This window comes from Struthio camelus, chromosome 7, assembly GCF_040807025.1.
Source record: "Struthio camelus isolate bStrCam1 chromosome 7, bStrCam1.hap1, whole genome shotgun sequence".
In the NCBI taxonomy this organism is placed as follows: Eukaryota; Metazoa; Chordata; class Aves; order Struthioniformes; family Struthionidae; genus Struthio; species Struthio camelus.
The window spans coordinates 40155692-40175858 of record NC_090948.1 but is presented as its reverse complement, the minus strand read 5'-3'; the positions used below and the strand labels follow the sequence as shown (position 1 = coordinate 40175858).

The 20167-nt window shown below is 59.9% G+C and overlaps 1 protein-coding gene across 12 annotated transcripts in view; it reads left to right on the top strand.

The window, feature by feature from the left end:
* Nucleotides 1–10505, top strand: part of PALD1 (phosphatase domain containing paladin 1) — a 33444-nt gene extending 22939 nt beyond the window's left edge. For 11 of the 12 annotated variants that reach the window (XM_068950973.1, XM_068950977.1, XM_068950974.1 and 8 more), the window contains exons 19-20: nucleotides 7711–7866; nucleotides 9270–9628. In XM_068950973.1, the coding sequence (XP_068807074.1) occupies nucleotides 7711–7866; nucleotides 9270–9419 (306 nt within the window). In that variant the 3' untranslated portion in view covers nucleotides 9420–9628. Of the gene's footprint in view, nucleotides 1–7710; nucleotides 7867–9269; nucleotides 9629–9746 lie in introns of those variants that run through there. The other variant, XM_068950969.1, reaches the window with a different exon arrangement.
* Nucleotides 10506–20167: the final 9662 nt, after the last annotated feature.

Here is a 20167-nt window from a genome sequence, read left to right as displayed (position 1 = left end):
CGCTCTCCAGCGTTCACTGAATCTCTGTTTTGGGCCCAATGGGTGGCTAATTTAGGGGCAAAGAGCAGAAAGCAGATAGCAGAGTTAACTCGTGGCGGCGAGTTAACTCGTGGCGGCTCCCCATCAGAGTAAATCCCTAAGAATTTGCAAATCATCCCGGCACGTTCAGGCGCTTGACAGCAAATGGAGGGGGGGAAAAAGGGCACTTTTGGGTGACGCTAGGTACACGAGGGGTGCTGCTCGATGTGCAGACAGAGCGGCTTGGAGAGCCAGCCGGTTGCTCGAGGGTTACGCGCAGCCGGCGGGCGGGCAGGGGCCGGTCCAGGTCCAGCGCCGCGTTGCCGGCAGAGGGCAGGGACGGTCCGTCCGTCTCGCTCGGCGCCGGCTCCGGCGGCTTCTCCTGCGTTTTTGGCAGGCCTTGCCCGCCGGCGGGCCGGGCGTCCCCGTGGTGGCCGCGGAGGTGGCCCGAGTCCTGCCGGCTCCGGCGCTCGCGGGGCGCTGGGCGGCCTTGCGGTTTTAGAGGGGAGCTTTTGTGGAGGCGCGCGCGGTGATGAAGGGGAGGAAGGATCTTTTCAGCAGAGTTGACAGCAGGCAGGGTCAGGGATCTCCTTTTGGACGCTGGCATCCAAAAGGTGGTCGGCCGGCTGGAAACGGTCGAGTTGGGGATGACTTTCCGAAAGCTGGACCGCGCCGCTGCCGGAAGCTGCGCAGAAGCGTCGCGGTCCTGACGCTCGGGGCTGCGGCCGGTTGAGTCCGCTCGGGGGGACGCGGGACCCCTGCGCTCGCAGGTACTCCCGTCCTGCGTCCGCTGAGAGAGCGGTTTGCCCCGACCTCAGATCAGCCCCTGCTCCGCGCGGTGGCTTTGAAAACGCGACGCGAAAACCTTTCCGGTTAAACAGACCCGGGGTGCTGCAGGGCAGCGGGCGGCTTTGGCACCACGTGTGGCTTTAGTGCCTTAGGCTTTGCTTAAACAGCAGCTTATCGATTAGGAACGGGACCTGGCTGGAAGCAAATCTGAGCCAGGAGGCTCTCTGCAGGAAGAGTGACGAGTGAGGGTGGTGAAAGGCGGGTGGGCGTCCTCGCCTCTCCTCCCTCCCCGTTTCCAAAGCGGAAAGGCAGGTAGGCGTGCGTTTTGGTGACTGTTATTAAAAGAAAAACCGCCAGTGTTTGTTCAAGCGTCGTTCTCTGCATAAAAGCTGCGTGTCGGTTTTGTTCGCCGGAGTACGTGGGTTCCAGGCTGCGGAGAGAGAGAGAGAAATGAGGGGAAAAAAAAAAAAAGGAAAAAAGCAGAAGGAAAAAAAAAAAACCCACATGCCCTAAGTCAATATAAAACCTGGGAGATATTTTGGTTTTGCCTTTTTACGTGCACACGCGTGCCCTTTAAATTACCTCCGGGAAGGCAGCGGGCGGGCTGGGAGCCCTCCCGCGGCGCTGGCACAAAGCTCCCCTTCTCCGCGCCGCAGGTCAGGCGGAGGCTAAGGGGAAACACGCGTCCGTGCCTCAAACCCTCGGCCGGCTTTCGCTCACCAAATATCCCCGGCGGGACAGCCTGGTGCTATGGTTATCTCCGCCGCCCTCTTGCTAAATCTGCCCTTCCCCGAGCCTTGGATCGGGGCGGCGGGTCCGTCTCGCCCCCCCACCCGCCGTCGCTCGCTGGGGCCGAGAGCGGCGCTGTGATTGCGGCCGGATGCGGCTGCCGAAGCGCCCGGCCGCGAGACAAGGGCGCTTTGTGCCTCCGCTCCCCCGGCTCGCTGGGGCCGCCGGGCTCGGGGTGGGGGGTTACTGGGCCGGTGGGGCACGCCGGCGCGAGCCCTTTCCCTACGGCTCCCCGCCGCGGGCTCGAGGTGGCCGAATCCGAAGCACGGCGCGTAGCGTCTTGCTCCGAGACCCGGGCGTAAAGACCAGATGAGTTTTTTTTTTTTCCCCACCGGGATGTCCCGTCGGTCCTGGTCCGTCCATGCTTTTGGACTTTTGGCTGGAGGCTTGTTGGCCCGCGGCGGGGTTTTCCCGACCCCCGCCTGCCGTTCCGGCTACCTGGGAGGTGCGGGGGACCTCGCTGACTTTGGAAACCCGGGCTGCTTCGGCCGCGAGGTCTGGGCACGCGCAGCCGCGCGGCAGGGCAGGGTAAGTCGAGCCACGTCGCCCGGCCGGAGATGCTCGACGGAGGATGCCCGAAGGCACCGCCCGGGTCCAACCTTGCCCAGATCCAACCTTGCCCGGGTCCAACCTTGCCCAGATCCAACCTTGCCTGGCTCCTCACGCCACCAGCCTGGGAGAGAAAACCCGAGCCGCGCGGGACGAACTGTTGCGCAGCTGGCTGATGCGCAGCCGTAGTTAGCGTCGTGTTGTCGGGTGGTTTTTTACCCTCGTGCGTTTGGCACTAAGCCTTGCGCGGCGTTAACGGGCAGGTGGCCCACGCAGCCGGTAGGAATCGAGACGTTTCGCCGAGCTTGCTGCGCGCTTTGCCGCGGCGGAGTGCAAACCCCTCCGCTAGGCGGGACTCTGCCTGCTCACGGATTCGATTAGGACGCGCAGTGACCCAGAATGATCCTCTGCCCCTGGTGAGGCGACGTTACTGCTGGCTCCCGTTCGACGTGCCTCTGTGCCGCGCAGGAAGCTTGGCTCGGATGGGCCCTCGCCTAAGTGAGAGCAGATTTCGGCTCTGTACGGTTTGTTTTGCTAACGTTTTGGATGCGTTACATAAGGCTGCGCTGGCTTGCTTGGGGTTTAGCGCAAGGTAACGCGGCCTCAAGGCTCGAGCCGGAGTCGTGTCTTCCTTCTGAAACAGCAGCTGAACGGCCTCCAAGCTGGGGAACGTTTTGGGTTTTTGGGGCGGTTTTAACTTTTTTGGCACGTTAAACATCCAGCAAGGCTGAGCCTGGCTGGGGAGGACCAGAGATCCCAGGGCTGCCGGTGGCCTGGAGGTGGACACCCCTGGGGGCTGGGGACCCTGTGGTCCGGCTGCGCGGCCGCGTTGCGGGCGCGCGCCCTAGCTCGGCGTTGGACGTGCAAGTTTAGTCCTGCTCCCTCCCCTTTTGTAATACTTCTTCGGAAAAGGCTTTGGAGAGAGCAGCTAAGTATTCAGCGAACTCTCCCTCGGGGCAAGGCTTTCGGCAATATCAGGTGTGAGCTGGACGTGGAAGAGCTCCCGCTCCCGGGAGAGCGGATTATCTTGGTGGCCGGCACCCACCTCGGCGGGTCGTTCGCGTGCAGCACCTTCCCGAGGCAGGCGGTGGGGCCTCGCAGCGGTGCCTTTCTGCCCCTCTGGCTGGCGCGAGGTGGACCCGTCCCAGAAGAAGGCAGGGCGGCGGGTCGTCTGCTGGCGGGGCGCAACGGTTTTAACGGACCGCGGCGTTGGTCGGCCGTGAGGAGGTAAAACGCACGCCCTGAGTTTTCCGCAGGTGCCCTGCTTTGGGGGTCTCTCTCTTTTCTAGCGCTGCTAGGTTTTAATAAACGACGTGGTTACTTCCAGGGGAGGTGGAGCAAGAACCTGCCTCTTGTCTCAGGCCTTGAAAACGCCTCGCTTATATTTTTCTGACATTGCTAACCAGAGCCTGGCGACCAAATTTTGTCTCTGGAGCATCTCCGTGGCCTTCGGCGCAGTCTTTCCCGTTTTACCGCAGAAGGACAAGGAGTCTGCTCTGCGAACTTGCAAGCGGTCCTCAGCCGGCCGTGCAGGGCGCCCTGCTGTGGTTTGGCTTAAGATGCCATAGTAACTGCTGTAAATCTCCATTTGGCTTTTGAAGACCGAGCAGGGGCAAGGAGGTAAGGGATAAGGAAGATGTGCTGGTGGCCACCCCATCTGGCTTTGCTTGGCAGTCGCTTTGAAGTCCGTGGCCTTGAACGTAACTAAACAGCTCCCAGATTAATAGACTACTCGTTTAGATTCGCAGAACAAGTTTGGCCTGAAACAGGGCTCGAGGTCCCGCAGCTTTTTTGGAGCATGTTTCCTTTTCCTTAATTGCGCCTACTGGCGAGCACCGTCCTAGCAGTACAGCTAATCGCGGGAGGCTGATGGTCAGCCAGTTGGTGGGAGCAGCGGGCAATTTGGTATAAAAAGCAACGGTTGGGCTGCCACGGTCGGTCCAAGAATATCTGGGAAGCGGCACGCGCTATTTTTACCTCTTCCCTCCTTTTGTTTTGTTTTGTTTTTTCTTTTTACTGGAAACGTATTTATAAAGCGCTCTTAGGACATAACTTCTGGAGGCCTTCAGCTACCTTGAACCGTCTCCCGTTCACCAGGAGCTGAAAGCGTGCCGTTACCCTACATCAGCTGAGCCCAGGCAGTCGAGCCTCGTCCTGCAAAGCCGGAGGTGGGAATACCTCCCGGTACGCTGAAAACGGGCTTCAGCGAGGGGACGCTGTGGCGGGGGGAGCGGGGAGCCGTTCGGAGTCACGCGAAGCTGCTGGGTTGCTCCCAGAGCCTCGAACCCGTTTTTTTTCCTTGGAAGACGATTGCGGCGAAGTTCCCGCGACCTCCTTGCACCCCTTTCCTGGCGCTCGGCGGCAGCGCGCAACGCGTGGGTGTTCCCGTGGTGCATCCTGTTTCCCGGCCAGCCGTATCCAGCTCACAGCCCGATGGGAAAGCGAGATAAGCTGAGGATCATCCGCTCTTTGCCCTAGGAAGACCTTTTGTCGCTGCCTATGTTTTCGGTTTCCCGCCGCGTCGCCTCCGTCCAAACCGCCTCGTCCCGGTAGTTCTGGCTGCTCCGTCCGTCGTGTTGAGTTTTGTCCATCCCTTAGGGCTGGCCTGGGCTGCTAGGAGGTGGCCTTTGGAGATGGGGCTCTCGCTGCCTGAAGGTACGCAGAAGGGTCTCCTTCCTTCACTGTGCTGGGAATGACTGGCCCCGCATCACGTTTTTTGCCAGTAAGTGTGTTCTGGGAGGGCAGGACGCTTCATTTGTTTCTTCGTTTTGCCCCCATCTCTCCGTTTCCAACTCGTACGGCTCTCCCTGACCTTGCAGAGATGCTTTTTCCCTGGTAAAAGGCTGCTGCGGGTGCAGGAGAGAGGACAAGCCCTAGACCTCCTCCTCGTGCCACGCCGTGCACGTGAGAAGGGGCCGGTTTGGGGTCCAAGGACGCCAGTTTGCAGCCGGAAAGCTGGAAAAGCTGCTCGGTGGACGAGGTCTGTTGGGAGGACTGTCTCGAGTCAGACCGACAGATGCAAGCTGGAAGAAAGTGGATATGCTTCCAGGTGCATGCAAACCTCGCTTTGGGCTTTGCCGAGCGGGCTTTGCTTCACATCTGCTGGCCAAGAGAGCTGGAAGAGATCCTCCCTCTATAACCCTTACCGAGCCGTCAGCGCGGCTGCAGCAACGCCGCTGCCGCCGTGGGAGGGGACCGCAAGTGAGGTCCACGCTCCCAGGCTGATCGCGTTCGTCGGCTTTCACCTGGCGCGTGAGGTTGGGGAGGCGCCGAGGAGCTGCGTAGGTGGGCCGTGAAGTACGAGGACGCGCAGGCAAAGAGCGGAATTGGACAAAAGAGAGGGCGACAATCGCGGCGGCTCCGTGCAAAACCGGCGGCTCCCCAAAACGAGCCAGCGCTGAGCGAGGCCCCTCTGAGACGGACGGTTGCTCCTCTTCTGCCGCGGGGCACGACACGGGGACCCTCTCTTCTCCTAAAAACCGCTCCGGCTGTGGCGCGTGGGAACCCCCGACCGCGTAGCCGGTTTGGAGAGAGTTAAACAAGAGGATTGCTCCTAGCTGCTGAGCAGGGATCGTGTACTCTAGGCGCTGGGATCGTGGCTGGTGTTTAGAGGGACGTCCGGTGTCAGTAAACAGCTTAAAAGCACTTTGGGATGCTCTTCGGGGGCTCGCTGCGGCCCTGCAGCGGCGGCGCGCTTCTCCGAGGCGAATGCAAAGTTTTGGGGCGTATTTAAAAATACGGTCTCCGTGCCTGTGAAGGACGTCTGCAAGGATTTAGGGAAATGCAGGGGTTGGGTGTCGTGCATACTGGCACGGGGTGGGGGATGCTTGCAGAGCTCCTTGCCTGCAGGGGTATTTGCATTTCAGCCCAGCTTTGGCCGCAAAAGAGGGAAGCGAGTCCAGTGGTCCTGGCCTGGACTGTAACGGATGGCGGTTGTCTGCGTCACGGCAAAATCCTGCAAAATTCAGCAAGGCCTGGCGTCGGGAGGAGGCCCGGGCTTGAAAAGCGTTCACTGGGAAGTGCATTAAACTGTTGCTGGGTTGCAAGAGGGGATCAAGCGATGGCATCCGGCATTCAGGCTGGCGCCACGTGAAAAACGGCGTGGGCCCCCCCCCGGCAGCAGCGCGGGCGCCTTTCCTTCACCGCCAGCCTCGGCGGGAGCTAAGAGCAAAAAGCTGACTTTCTTGTCGCGCCGTGGCTGCAACGCGGGGGAGTCGCCGCAGCCTCCTTTGGGGGGTGGTGTGACACGGTCGGGCGAAGATACCGGTCTCCGTTAGGGTCTTTAGCTTGCCAGTGGTTTCTAGGGGGGCCCTAGTCCTAGGCTATAGCTCTCCCAGTTTGCTTTAAAACGTGAAAAAAAATCCAGAACGGTCAAGGATGGTGTTTACGCTGCGTCTCGCGGGAAGGATGACGCCTGGGTTTTGAACGTATATATGTCTCTGTGTGTGTGTGTATATAGAGATATATAGAGAGCTATATATCGCTATATATATATGTGTGTTTTTTTCTCTTTTCTTCCCTTTCTCTCCTCTCTCTCCGCTGCGCCAGACTGCGCAGCTGAGGTGCTGCACCCAGGCCAAGTTCGGGTTCGGGTCAGCAGCAGAGGGACCGCTAACCCTTAATACCTGTTCAAAAATAGAAGCGCGGGCACGGTTCGTAGCCTGGAGAGGTGCCGAAGGGCTATTCCTGGCTCGTCTCTGCGTGGCGCGCAAACCCACGCCATGCATATAGCAGCGCCTCGTCTATTTTTGAGGTCTGCACGGTAAAGGGGAAGTTTTTATTTGCTGGAAGCCGCAACCTAATGAGAGCCTGAGCTGCCAAGCCGAAGCAGGGACGAGCTGCAAGCGTGCACTTATTTCCGTCCCCACCGAGAAAGCGGTCCTGCCTTGCAGGGTGGCTTCAGGGAGCCCTAGGGATGCTGCAGAGGTCAAGGGGTGGGTGCTAAAGTGGATGGGCACCACGTGTGGTCCCGGCAGCACCGAGCCCCTGAAGCCTGCTGCGCGACCACCGCTCGCAGAGCCGGGAAAGGGAGGGCCTGGGCTTACCGTCCTCTCGCTCTTGATCCAGGCTGGTTTCGTCCCCTCTGCGCGTTAGAGGCAGGCAAAAACCCTCTGCTTAGGAGATGCCTCCTGCTCTTGGGCTTGCAAGAGAGACTGAACCCTTGAGGCTTGCTTTCTCTTGAGCTGGACCTGCCGCGTGTCCTGGTCCTGCGGACCGTGCTTGGCTCTGCGGCGGGGCGACGGGGAGGGAGGGTTGGCTGGTGGCTGTGTAAATGACTTTCGCTAGCACAGGAGCTCCTTGTGCGCCTCTCCCACCAAACTTCTCCTTTGAGAGGGCCACCAGGATGGAGAGCAGTGCCTCAGAGGAGAGCCGCGCGGGGCTCACTTGGCACGTAGCTTTTCCGTAGCGGTACATCCTGGCTGGTTAACGTTATGTTCCCTTTGCTTTCCGAAGGAAAAAGCAGTGGCCTTCCTGCCTCCTCGCTGCCGCGGACACCTGCGATGGGCACCTCTGGCAGCTTGCCGGGCACCAAGCGCCCCAAGGTTGAATTGTGCTTCGTTGCAGGGGAAAACGGGCAAGGAAGAGCGGGAGGCGCGGACCTTGCAGCTGAGGAGCCTGCAGTACCTGGAGCGATACATCTACCTGATCCTTTTCAACGCCTACCTGCACCTTGAGAAGAAGGACTCCTGGCAGCGGCCGTTCAGCGTGTGGATGCGCGAGGTGAGCCTTTCCCGCGCCCCCAGCCGCACGCCGGTTGCACCTGGTCCGTGTCAGCGAGACCGGTGCTTAGTCACATAATTTAGCGGCTCCTTTTCACGCTCCTTTGCTTAGTGCCCCAGCGCAGGGCTTCCTGCCTTGGAGCCCTTCTGCTGCTGCGCTTTAGAAGAGACGAGGGTGCTGCGTAAACCGAAAGTCCTTTGCTCCCTCTTTGCCTAAACCAGATTTGTCCCCAGAATCTCTGGACCGGGCCTGAGATTTGGTAAAGAGCGGTGGATTTAAATGCTCATTTACAGACCGAAACGCGACTGTTGCGGTCTCGTGCGCCATTCGCTCGCGCTGGTTGCGGTGGTTTGGAGCATCGGCAAGCTCTCCTCTCGCCCCGCTCATGCCGGCGTCGCGGTGTTCGGCGGTTGCCTGCGCCCTGCGCTAGCGGCGCCACCGTTTCTAAAATAACCCGGGGGTTTGCTCGTCGCCCAGCAGTGCAGGGGCTGGGAGTTGGGGGGGGTCCCCCGAGTTTTGGGGGTGGTGGGGGGGGGGGGGAAGTCGGTTTCCCGTGAGTTCGGTTCGAGTCCTTGAGCCGCGGGGCTCGGCGAAGACGTGCTTTTCCGCGGGTTTGTTTCGATCTGCTGCCTGCTGGCTTAAACGGCAACATCTGGGGCTGGAAGGAAGCCAGGCGACCCATGCGGGACCGTCCGCCTGTCTGGCTGGCTGCGTTAGCCTGCGAAAGCCCTTTTCCCTCCTGAGGGCCTGTCTCGCTTTCGCTCTGGCTCTCGGACACGCTGCCGCTCTTGGCAGGCTCTTCTCGCGAGCGGGGGTCCGTCGCGCGAGGAAGAGCGGGGAGCCGGCCGGGCGGCGGGCGGAAAAAAAAACCTGGCCGCTCCGGCGTCGCCGCCGCCGCTGCTAATTCGTATTGGCATGTTTGATGCGCTCGGCGAGAGATGAAAGCGGCGGCTGCCAAGCCGGCTTACCGTCAGCGGCCGTCCCCGGCCGGCTGCCCGCCGAGGGGCCCGCGGGACGGGGCAAAAGCGAAAAGCTTCTTGGAAGCAAAAAAAGCCGCCGGTGCTTCTCGCCGGGGCTCGTTCCCGCAGGGCGGAAAGGGTCTCCGGGCGCCCGTCCCTCCCTTCCTAAGCACCGGGTTTTTAGCAAAAATTTTTAGCGAGGTCGCACGCCTTCCGGGACCGTGCCAAAGCCAAGGCGCTGGGCGGGCGCACCGCCAAGAAGCCGCTTGTAAAACCTGTGAGCAGCAGGCGGAGGAAAGTCTGGGCAGCGGCGGGCAGCGGCTCCGCCGGCGGCCTCCTCCGGCTGCTGCCCGGCCTCTCGCCGGTCCCGAAAAGCCGCCCCGTTCCCACCTTACCCCGCCGCCGGGGCGCTTCACGCCAGTCTTCTCCCTGCTGTGCTTTCAGGTGGCGGCCAGGGCGGGCGTCTACGAGGTGCTGGACCAGCTGGGATTCGCCGAGTTCGAGAGCCTGGAGGGCAAGGCGCTGTGCAAGCTGCGCTGCCGCTGGCGGGAGCCGCGCGCCGGCTCGCGCCCTTTCCGAGGAGACTTCGTGTAGGAGCCCGGCCGGAGCCCCCACCCCGGCGGCTTTTCCCGGGAAGCCGTGGTGGGTGGCGGGGATGGCGGAGAGCGGGAGGTTGGCCTGCCGGGAAAGACTTTGTTCGCAGCAAGCCCCGGCGAGGGGAAGGGGAGAACCCGCAAAAACTGCCTTTAAATTTATGAATTTATGGCGTTCTTCTAGGCGCAATAAAAATGCTGTAAATTCAAGGCGGGCGTTTAACTGCCGGCGCTTGGAGGACGTCGGTGCCGGGCGAGGACGCCGTCTTCTGCCCTTCCTGCGCGCGCTAACCGTAAGCGCCGCGGTTTTCTTTTTTTATTCCCCCAGCCTCTCACTCTGTTACCGCGCCAGCGTAGCCTGTAGGATAGATCCCTGCATCCCGGTGCGTTCGTTGACGTCCGTCCATGCATCCGTCCGTCCATGCATCCGTCCGTCCATGCATCCATGCGTCCATCCCTGCGTCCTTGCGTGCATCCGTCCGTCCGTCCATGCATCCGTCCGTCCATGCATCCGTCCGTCCATGCATCCGCCCATGCATCCGCCCATGCATGCATCTGTCCATCCTTCCATGCATCCATCCACGCATCCACGCATCCTTGGCCACGTGGCTGCGCGCGTGTTTCGGGAGAGGCGAGCGTTCGCGGAGGACCCCCGGCGACGCTTGGCAGAGCCCTGGGCGTTTCGGACATCTATGCCTACGTGCTCGCCCACCCCCCCAGAGGTTTTTACCGAGCGGTGGGCGCGAGCCCAGGGGTGCAGGCAGCAGAAGTCAAGAAGTGCACGGTGGAGGTGGGGGAAAAAAGGGCAAGAGAGGCTTTTTTTTTTTAAAAAAAAAAACGTTGGACTCGCTCCTGCTGCTGCTGCTTCGAGAGCCCGAATCCCCCCAGGGCTCCCTGGACGAAGCGTTTCGCTCGTGACTTAAGCAGGCGGTTGGGTCTTACTTTTTTATACGCCAAAACACGTGACGGAGCGTTTTGTCTCCCGCTGGGTTACGTCGGTGTTGGGATAACTCGCTGGTGAGGTAGGAGGAGAATTAAGCTAGCGACGGGCAAGAGGCTGTCGATACTATATATATATCTATCTATATATTTTTTTCCTCCTGTCCTTTTTGTAACTGCTGCCACGGCCGCCTGGCACCGCACAACGTTTCCGTTGGCCCGCATCCTCTGCAGCGACAGAGGAGCTGCGCGGAGGAAGGTAAAACCCATTGAAATTGCTCGTTGAGAGGAGTTTATCGCACGGCGTTTTGGAAAGCTTTGAAACAGCCTGATTTTTTTTATTTATTTTTTTTAAATTGTTTTCTATTTACGGCGAGCCGCAGCCCCGACCCGTAACAGACGTCCTTTCTCCCCGGCGGAAGGGGTGTTGGGGACGTCCGCCGCCACGAAGCTGGAAGTTTGGCCGCGTGCGGGGGGCACGCGGGGGACCCGGCGGGCTGTGACTCGCGGGGCAGAGCGAGACCAAAGAGGAGACCCCCCCCCCCAGCCCTTGGGGCGTCAACGGGTCGCCCCCCTTCTCCTGCCCCTCGCCGCCCGCCGAAAGCTTGGGAAACGCTCTCCGGAGGGAAGTCCAAGCAGCCGCTTAATTAGGCCGCTTTATTTTTCCCTTTAATTGCGTAGGCGATGCAGCCCTTTCATCTCGGTAATGAAGGCTGGCGATTTGCATCACCTGGCCTGCGGCCTCAAAGGCTTCCTTCCGCTTTCCCACCTTCCAAACAAGCGATTTCGAGCGGTGGGCAAAAGCAATTGCCCCGGGGGAGAGAAAGGGCCTCTGAAATACGAACGCGTTAGTGAAAACCCAGCCGTGCTGTAGGTTTGCTTTCCCTTTTTTTTTTTTTTTTTCCCCAGCGGAGGGAAGCAGAAACACAGAGCCTCTTTCCCTCCCCCTCCGTGCTTTTGAGCCCCTGAGCCGAACCGCGGCGAAGCTTTCAGAAACCGAGCTTTGACGCTTCTCGGTTCGCCGGGGGGGGGGGAAAAATGGCTTTTCCTAAATGGAAGGAAATCCCCCGCCGAGCGGCACCTCGCTACCTGTTCGGAAAGGTCCGTCCGGGGGCCGAGGGCGCCGTGCGGGCTTGGCGGGTGGGCTGCCACTTAGGAACTGAGCAGCCGGAGAGGAACCCAAATCTCTCGCCTATCTTCAGGTGTTTATTCCCCCCCCCCCCCCAACCCCGGCGTGTTTACGCGCGTGGCGTCGACAAGAGGACGCAACTCGGCGTTGCTTCTTGCTCCTGCTCTCCGGGTTGCTCAGGGGTTGCTCCGCTCGGCTCAGCCCCGTCTCGCTCTACCCGGCGCTCGCGGCAGGCGCCAAGACCCCCGTTGGGGCTCGTCGGCCAAAACGCGTGTGACGCTGGAAGGCGGGGGGGAAGAAATAAATAGCTAAATCACGGTCTGGCCATCCCGCCGCGCGCAGGGCACGTCACAGCGGGATTTATTTATTTATTGGGCCGGAGCAGCTAAAATCGCGGCCTGGGCATCAGGTCGTCGGGATGCGCTTATTTCGAGCAAAAGGGGTTTTGCCCCTTTTCAGAAGTGCCCGGGGCGTTGATCCTCGCGGCCGCGGTCCCTCTGCGCTATTCGAAGACCGCAGCCTGAGTCATCCCGGCTCGGGGCGAGGAGGGGGGCGGACTGAGACGCTGCTGAAGGTCTTTCTGCCTCTGCAGCGGCTGAGCTGAGACGGAGCAAAGTCCCGCTTTGGGGTGCTGCTGCTCCGTAGGTGCCGTAGCTCGTCCCGGCCAGAGCTACTCTACGCGGTGGCTCGAGCGAGGCTGGCCGTAGAGCGGCGAGGGGTGCTGCGAGCCTGCCCCAGCTGAAGCGGTGGGGCTCTGGGACGCTCCTCTAGCGATGGAGCCGACTCGCCCGGGGAACCTGAGGCTCCTCCCCAGGCTCTCTTGTGGTGGGATCCTACGAGCCCGTCATCTCCTTGGCGTGCCAGACCGCCTTATGGCCCCCCCACCAAGCCATGACTTCAGCTTAACTTTTTAACAGCTCCCGGGGAGGCTGCTACAAACCTTTCGGCCAGCCAGAAGCAGAGCTGGTTTTGGTAGCCTCCCTGTATCGTACCGGCTGATCGGAGAAACCCCAAACTGCCACGTGTCTAATGCAGGGGCTTCCAGTCGGGACCTCCTTATTGCAAGAGCAGCAGAACATCTGCCTGGATTTGCCCCCTTGGCAGCCGGTTCGTCATCGCCCTGCACCGAGTTACCTTCCCGTAAGGCTGGCTGCGCAGGACGGGCTTGCTCGCCGCGCCGGCCGCTTTGCCCTCCCGCGGGAATCGGCGTGTTGCGGCCCGTTGAGCTTCTCCCTCGGAAAGGCCGGGTGATGCCCGGGCTGGGGGGGGCATTCACTCCCCGGGGCAAAGCCTGCGGTTAGCGGTTGCCTCCTCGCACGAGCTGGCGTTGCCCGAATTCGGGCTGCTCCCTCTCCCTTCGGGACGCCCCGCGCGCCGGAGCGAAGGAGGGAGACTCGTCCGCGGCTGCCAAAACAGCCTGGATTGTCATCAAAGGAGCTGACCGTTCGCCGGTCCAGCTCTGTTGTCGTAAAAGCAGTGAGTGATTTTGATTTTTTTTTTTTTCTTTCTCCCCTCCCCCCCCCGCTTTGCCCCCTGGCTGCGGGGAGCGGGGGGGGGGGGTAACGTGACACTATTTTCAGGCTATTTTTATCATGCCGCGTGCACGTCCCCAACCCGAGCTGCCCCCAGCCAGGCAGCCCGGACTAATATTTTAACACTTTTTAATATACTCGCCCTAAACGAGGAGAGCGTTGTCAGGATCAAAGGAAAGCCCTCGGGAGCTCAGGATCGCAAGCGGGCTTTTCCGCGCGGGTGTAGGGGAGCCCCTAGCACGTGCAAGGGCATCGGCGGGCGGTCAGAGCTGCGCGCGGGGCCGGCCCGGCTCTGTTTCCTCGCCGCCTGGATAGAAAGGGAAAATGTATCGCGGAGCCAATGTTCCGCTGGCCCGGGGAACGGCGCTGGGAAACCTGGTGCGGCTTCAGTCCCGTCGCTGCAGCTCTCCGGCCCACCGTATTTGCCTCCCGTGCACGTCCCCCCCCAGCGCCCCCCCCCCTTTCATTTTAACGATTCATTTTCTCGAACGCGTCGGTGTGAAACGGGGAACGGCAGCGCGGCTTTTTTTCCCCCAGCAATTCAAGGCAGGTGCAAAGACTTTTCCAAAAAAAAAAAAAACAAAAAAACCACACACCCCAAAATCACCCACGCGCACATAACCCCCCCCCAAAAAAAAGACCCCATCGTGTATCCTTTCAGCCCAGCCGCTGCGATTGTGGCCTAGGAGAACATCAGCGGCGCCCTGGCGAGTTGGTGCTGGGGCGCTCCTGACCGGCGCTGGAAAAGCATGGTTTTGGGGGCTCTTTATTGCATTGCTGTCTCCTTTAGCAGCTGGCCGGGGGGGAAGGAGAAGCGGGCAGAGCGCACGGGAACGGCTTGCGCTCTCCCGGGGCCGCGGCCAGCCCGCCGTTAGAAACCTGCCGCCAGGAGAGCGCTGCTGGGAAGGCACGTGCTGGCCTGCCGCCGCCGCAAATAGCTCTGACATAACCGTTCTTTTAAAATAATAATAATAATTTCCATGTTTTGATTTCTGTGATGTACCACTGCCCCAGAAAGCCCGAGGAAACTCTTGGCCCTCCGCAAGAGGAGAGCATCTGTGTTTCATTTCGTAGCTAAAGAATAGTAATTAAGATGCTTTTGTGGAGCCAGGGCTTGGAAAACTAAAAATAACAGCCAGGCATGCACAAGCCCAGCGCCCCGAGCGCCGGGCGCTTTCCCTGCCCCTCCGCCGGTGTCCGTCCAGCCCTGGGTCACGCCAGAACGATAACCGCTGGCCGGGAGGATGAACGAGGCCCCAGAGCAATGGAAAACGCTCAAGCGCTAGCTTTAAGGCGCCAAAAAAATAAAAAGGGATTTCCACACCAGTAAGGTTAATTTTAGCAGGAGGATGGTTAAAAACGAGCAACGCGGCAGATATTTTTCGGTGATACGGAGCGCACCGGCAACAAAGCGGGTAGGGACAGATGTCTCCCCCCATCTTGATGCAGAAGGTGCCTATATTTGGGCCGGGAAAGCTTGTATCCTGCACTAAGACCCAAGGGTGAAGCTAGTGCGGTGGGAGGCGGGCAGAAAGCCGCAGCCGCCACGGTGCGGGTGCCGCGGGTGTCTTGCGCGCCAGCGGGTGGCTCACGGAGCTCGTCTGTTGGAGCAAGTGGTGTTTTGGGGTCTAGGCTGAGAGCGCGGAGTGAGCTTTGCTTAGGGGCAATCTGCTGGGAAAAACGTTCCTCCCGCCCCGGCTTTGGGAGCCGGGTACGACTCTTCGGCCTGCCTTCTCTCGGTTGAACACCCACCTGCTGAAAACCCGGTGCAGATAAAACCCTTACGACCCGGCCTGCGTTCCCGGCGTGGGGAACGTCCGCGGGCGCTGCCTGCGAGCAGCGATGCCCGTTTTGCAGCGGTGAAAAAGTAACCCGAAAGGCCAACCTCCCGGGTCCGTCCGGGGCAGGCTGCCAAGCAAAACAGCTCCCAGGAATACGGAGGGCCAGATGCAACCAAGCGCTCGGCGACGAAAACGCTTTTGTCGACGACTCCCAACGCAGCTGGAAGAAGCAAAAGGTAGAAGAAAAGGTAAGGCTGTAGAGTGGGATTGCCGCCTGCGAGACAGCTACTCAGGCGATGCAAGTCCCCTGCTGCCTGGCCCCCGGCGGACGCCGCTCGAGTCGCACGTACAGGCAAAAAGCCCCCAGTGAAGAGCTTTGTTGCTCTCTGGAGGGATTTTCCCGTCATCCCTCACGTGCTTTCCCGTACCTTCCTGCAAGAAGTTGCCGTCGCGTTTTCTGGCCTACCGTATCCAGCTGCTTCCACGGGATCCGTAACTGCAGGAAACGGCCTCACGGCGCTTGCGGGACGCCCGATTTGTCAAGGAAGCAAAGGGGCCGTCAGCCTTCAGCGACGCGGGCTGCGGAAGAGCCTGCGTCGGCTCGCCGAGGGGAGGAGGGTAGGGCCTGGCCTCACGTTTCTCCTTTCCCTTCTGGGTCTTGGAGAAGCGCGTCGCGAGTCCTCCGGGAAATCTCCAGCGTGTGCAAATGGGGTTTTGGGCGGTGCTCGCTTACGGAGCGCTAAGTCTGCGCTGAACGGCTTTTGCGTTACCCTCTAGCTGCAGCTAAGTCTCCCGTTAAAAACGTGATGACGCCAATGCTTTTGGGGCCTCTCGGAAGAAAGCTGCCCGTAGCTGCCCTTCTCGCTTGGCTTCGTAGCAGCGCCTGGCGTACTTGGTACGTTAGCAGCAGGGCTTTGGTGGCAGGTTTCGTCAGGCACGCGTATTTGCGGGAGTTATCTCCACGCGCAAACTTTGGGGCTCCGGGTTTGCGGCCGTTTCCACGCCGAGCGGTGCACGCGCGGTGGAGCTAAGGAGCGTGCAAGCACGCAAGGCACGCGTGGACCGGCTTCGCGCTCCTGGAAAACAAAAGCAGCAAAAGACCCAGAAGCCTTTAGCTTGTCCCGCTAGACCTTGGTTCAGGATTAGGAAGGTTAATTGGATTGTGGTTAACGTGCATCACGAGCTAGGGAAAGCTGGCCAAGGTAGAGGGAAGTCAGAGGACATCAGAGGAGACCTCAGAGGGGCGCAGTAGCTACCTTCACACATGGGGAAGGCTGCGGGAACAGAAAGATCTGCTCTCAAGCCCCTGTGAAAAACATGCGGATCAGACAGGAGGAAAAGCTTTCCAAGATGCGAATAGCAAAGCATGGCGAAAAATGTCCTGGGGAGTTGTGGAGGCTCCCTCCGTCTTTGGAGGTCTTTAAGCGCGGATTAGAGAGAGATCCGCCAGGAATGGTCCTGCCTTGGGGCAGCCAGAGACCAGATGAGCCTCTGAGCTCACTCGCTGTGCTATCCTGCCTCTAAAACCCAGGACTGCGCTTATCTTCCTCTCCTCAAAGGTTGGCCTTGATGACGGCGGCACCTTTGTGACTCTTTCTGTTGGTCTTTTAGATACGCTCTTAAAAAATCGCACCTGGAAGAGGTGACGTGGAGGCTGAAGCACCTTGGGAAGGTGCAAAAAGCTGAGACGCCAATTCGCCATTCACCAGCCCCTTCAAAGCCTTTCGGGAGGTCGCCCCGGTCCACCGGCAGGGCCACAGATCTGCCAGTCAGCAGATCCGGCTCGTTGATTTTTAGCCTTTTTTGAAGTTTAGAAGGCAAAGAAGAGAGGAAAAGAGCTTAGGTGTAGGACCCACCGCTGCCTTCAGAGGCGCTTCGCAGTGGGGCAGGAGCCCAGCAGAGTGGCCGTGACAGCCTTGTCCGGGACAGAGCTTTTCCCCTGGCCGGGATGCTCTCCCTAAGGACTTCTTCCCAGCTTGCATGGATTTCTCTGTTCACAGCGTCACACTTGTGCTTTTTTTTTTGGGGGGGGGGGAAGGAAAAGGGGGGGGTCTCTGTTATGGCGGGAGGGGGACGAGGCTTGGGGCGCTTTGCCTGGCAGGTATGGCCTCGCGGGAGCCAGGCTCCCCTCTCGCCCCCGATGCTGCAGCAGTAAATATTTGCTGTTTTAACCTAATCGCGGCGCTGCATGTCTGAGGGGTGAGGTCATGCCCGTTCACGGCGAGGCTGCCGGCAGTTTCTCTTCGGGCCCTGGATTTTGGGGAGCCGGGCGGAGGGTTGGGTGGGATGGCGCTGCCTGCAAGGGCTCTCGGTCCCCGGGCGTCCGAGGCGCGTCGCAGCGCGGCACGAAGGCTTCCCCGGCCCCTTATTTAGGCTGGACGTGGAGAACTTGGCCGCTTGCTGGTCGCCCAGACGCCCTTCGGGTCAGGCCGAGGAAAGCAGGCCAGGCTGGAGGTCTGCCGTTAGGTCGAGCGCGCCAGCGCCGTGACGGGCAGAGAAGAGGGGCCGCCTGAACAGGGGCGCGGGATGGCAAGCTGCGTTAGGGAGGGAGGAAGAGGAGGCTGCGTGCTGTCGCCAAGTCTCCAAAAATTGGTTTCCTGCGATGGTTGGTCTGTTTTTAAGAAAAATGACGTTTTCCTTCCGGGAAAACGTGCGTAGAAGAAGTGGCTGTCTGGAGTAAAACCTTCCGTTTTACGCGGCCTCTTCTGAACGAACGGTATCTTGAGATTTAGTATCAAGTGTTCAATCGCTGCAAACCTCAGTTTAGCGTTCCTAGCAAAAAAGCATCCCATGTTTGCCTCCCCTTTTCGCTCTTCCCCTCCTCTCCTTATGCAGGAAAGCGAGGGGCAGGGGGAGGAAGAAGGCTGAAGACAGGGGTCTCTTTTCCACCAAACAAAAGCGTTTCTTCTTTGTTTGTGCAGGAGAGCAGGAATTTTTTTTTCAAGCTTCCACCCAACACTGTTGCATGAATGCAGGCAGTTCAATCTGTTTTAATCTTTTCCCTAATGGGTATTTTCCTCTGTTTAGTAATCCCTAGGAAAGCACCGGATGAGGCAGGGCAGGGAGCGACTGGGAGAGAGAAACCGGGAGAGGAAGTTTTCTCCGTTTTTAGCTGTGATGACGACCAGGGTTGTTTCTTCCTTTTCTTTCTAAACGGTGGCGTCTTACCAGAGGTGATACAAAATCCACTTTAGTCCTGGTCATTTTAACATTTAAGGCAAGTGATACAAAGCGGTAGGGTTGATGTCACTACTAGGGCGATGGATCTGGGAGAGATCTTGAGGTCTTGCATTGCCACCGTGCGCAGCAAGATATAGGACCAGGACCTTAAAATATCTCTTATTTATCTTCAGTGGGCGTGCGCTCAGGCTAGCTCGGCGTACTGGGGGAACCGAATCTAAAGCCGTGATCGTCGTCGCCAGCCAGACTTGAACGAACCGTTCGTCAGCTCAGATGGACACGGCTGCTCCCCCTGAAGCCAACGGTTTGCTAACTTAGGGGAAGTGTTAATGGTCCACAGGGACTGGATGAGTTCATGGATATTGCGGATAAAGAAACAGTTTCTGGCCTCTGAGAAGACTAATTAAATGATGTTTGGGGAGCTGTTCTTCATGAGTAAAATATGCTCTTTATTACGTGTTTCCTCATAAATCCATTCAGTCATAATTATGGCTTGTTCCAGTTTTAATGCCCTAATGAAGGCATATCTGCCTAAGTTACCAAAAATGCTTGGAGCACATAAACTCTTTTTTTCTATGGTTAATGCAAAGAATCTTTTATGTCTCAAGTCCTGTGTTAAATTATATATTGCACTATGCAACAGAAGCATACAAACAAGCTAAAAGACTTGATTTTGGAAGCACAAGTTTGCTTTTCCAACTTGAAGTCCCATTTCTCTGGTTGAAGTTGGCTCGTGGCGTTTCTGGAGGTGCCTTACTACCGGGGCGGAGGTGGGGGGGGGGGAAGGTTTGGGGGTTGGACTTTGCTGAGCCCTCGTTCCCCCAACCCCCAAACAAACCGCGGCGCGAGGAAGCGACACTCCTCACCCTCCTCCGCGACGCCGGGGAGCGTCGCTCGGGCAACATCTGGACCGCATAAGGGGACTCGCCAGCGCGAAGGCACCGCTCCCCCCGGCGCTTAAGTGGAAACGGCTGGCGGCAGAGCCCTCTCCGAGGGGGGCCGCATCCCCACCCGCGGACCCTGCCTCCGCGGACCCCCGGCGCGGGCTTTCCGAGGTGGCTCTTCTCAACCGTCGGTCCTCTCCCGCCGTTCTCGGCCGCCCAGGCCCCGCCGAGGAGCTCCAGAACGACGAGGTGACGCAGCGCAGCGCCCGGCGAGGAGCTGGCCTTACGCGGCCGTATCCGGCGTGGGATCCAGCGCGGATCCCACCACCAACAGCTGGACCCAGCGAACGTCAAACCGCCCCAGAAGGCGTGCTACTGCAGCGTGGGCTCGCCTGCCTCGCCAGCTACCCGCGCGCAGTCGTTGCAGCCTGCTTTTGGGTCGTTTCACCCGTTTCGCCGCGGGCCGGGGACGCGGGTTCCCGGGAGCTGTGCACGGAGCGGCCGTGACCTCCCCTCCCAGGCGGCTCCTTAGGGTGGTGGGGTGCCAAACGGGTTGTAACGGGCGGAAGGAAGTGAGAGCGCGGTGAAAGCGGCTCAAAGACTCGGCTCTACCGGCTGCCTGCCGCCCGCCCTCTCCCCAAGCGGTTTAAGCCATCGGTCCTCTCCCGGGACCCTCTCCCCATGCGGTTTAAGCCATCGGTCCTCTCCCGGGACCCTCTCCCCATGCGGTTTAAGCCATCGGTCCTCTCCCGGGACCCTCTCCCCATGCGGTTTAAGCCATCGGTCCTCTCCCGGGACCCTCTCCCCATGCGGTTTAAGCCATCGGTCCTCTCCCGGGACCCTCTCCCCAAGCGGTTTAAGCCATCGGGCCTCTCCCGGCACCCTCTCCCCAAGCGGTTTAAGCCATCGGTCCTCTCCCGGGACCCTCTCCCCATGCGGTTTAAGCCATCGGTCCTCTCCCGGCACCCTCTCCCCATGCGGTTTAAGCCATCGGTCCTCTCCCGGGACCCTCTCCCCATGCGGTTTAAGCCATTGGTCCTCTCCCGGCACCCTCTCCCCAAGCGGTTTAAGCCATCGGTCCTCTCCCGGCACCCTCTCCCCAAGCGGTTTAAGCCATTGGTCCTCTCCCGGGACCCTCTCCCCATGCGGTTTAAGCCATCGGTCCTCTCCCGGGACCCTCTCCCCATGCGGTTTAAGCCATCGGTCCTCTCCTGGGACCCTCTCCCCATGCGGTTTAAGCCATCGGTCCTCTCCCGGGACCCTCTCCCCATGCGGTTTAAGCAGTCAAGTCCAATTCTTGACGG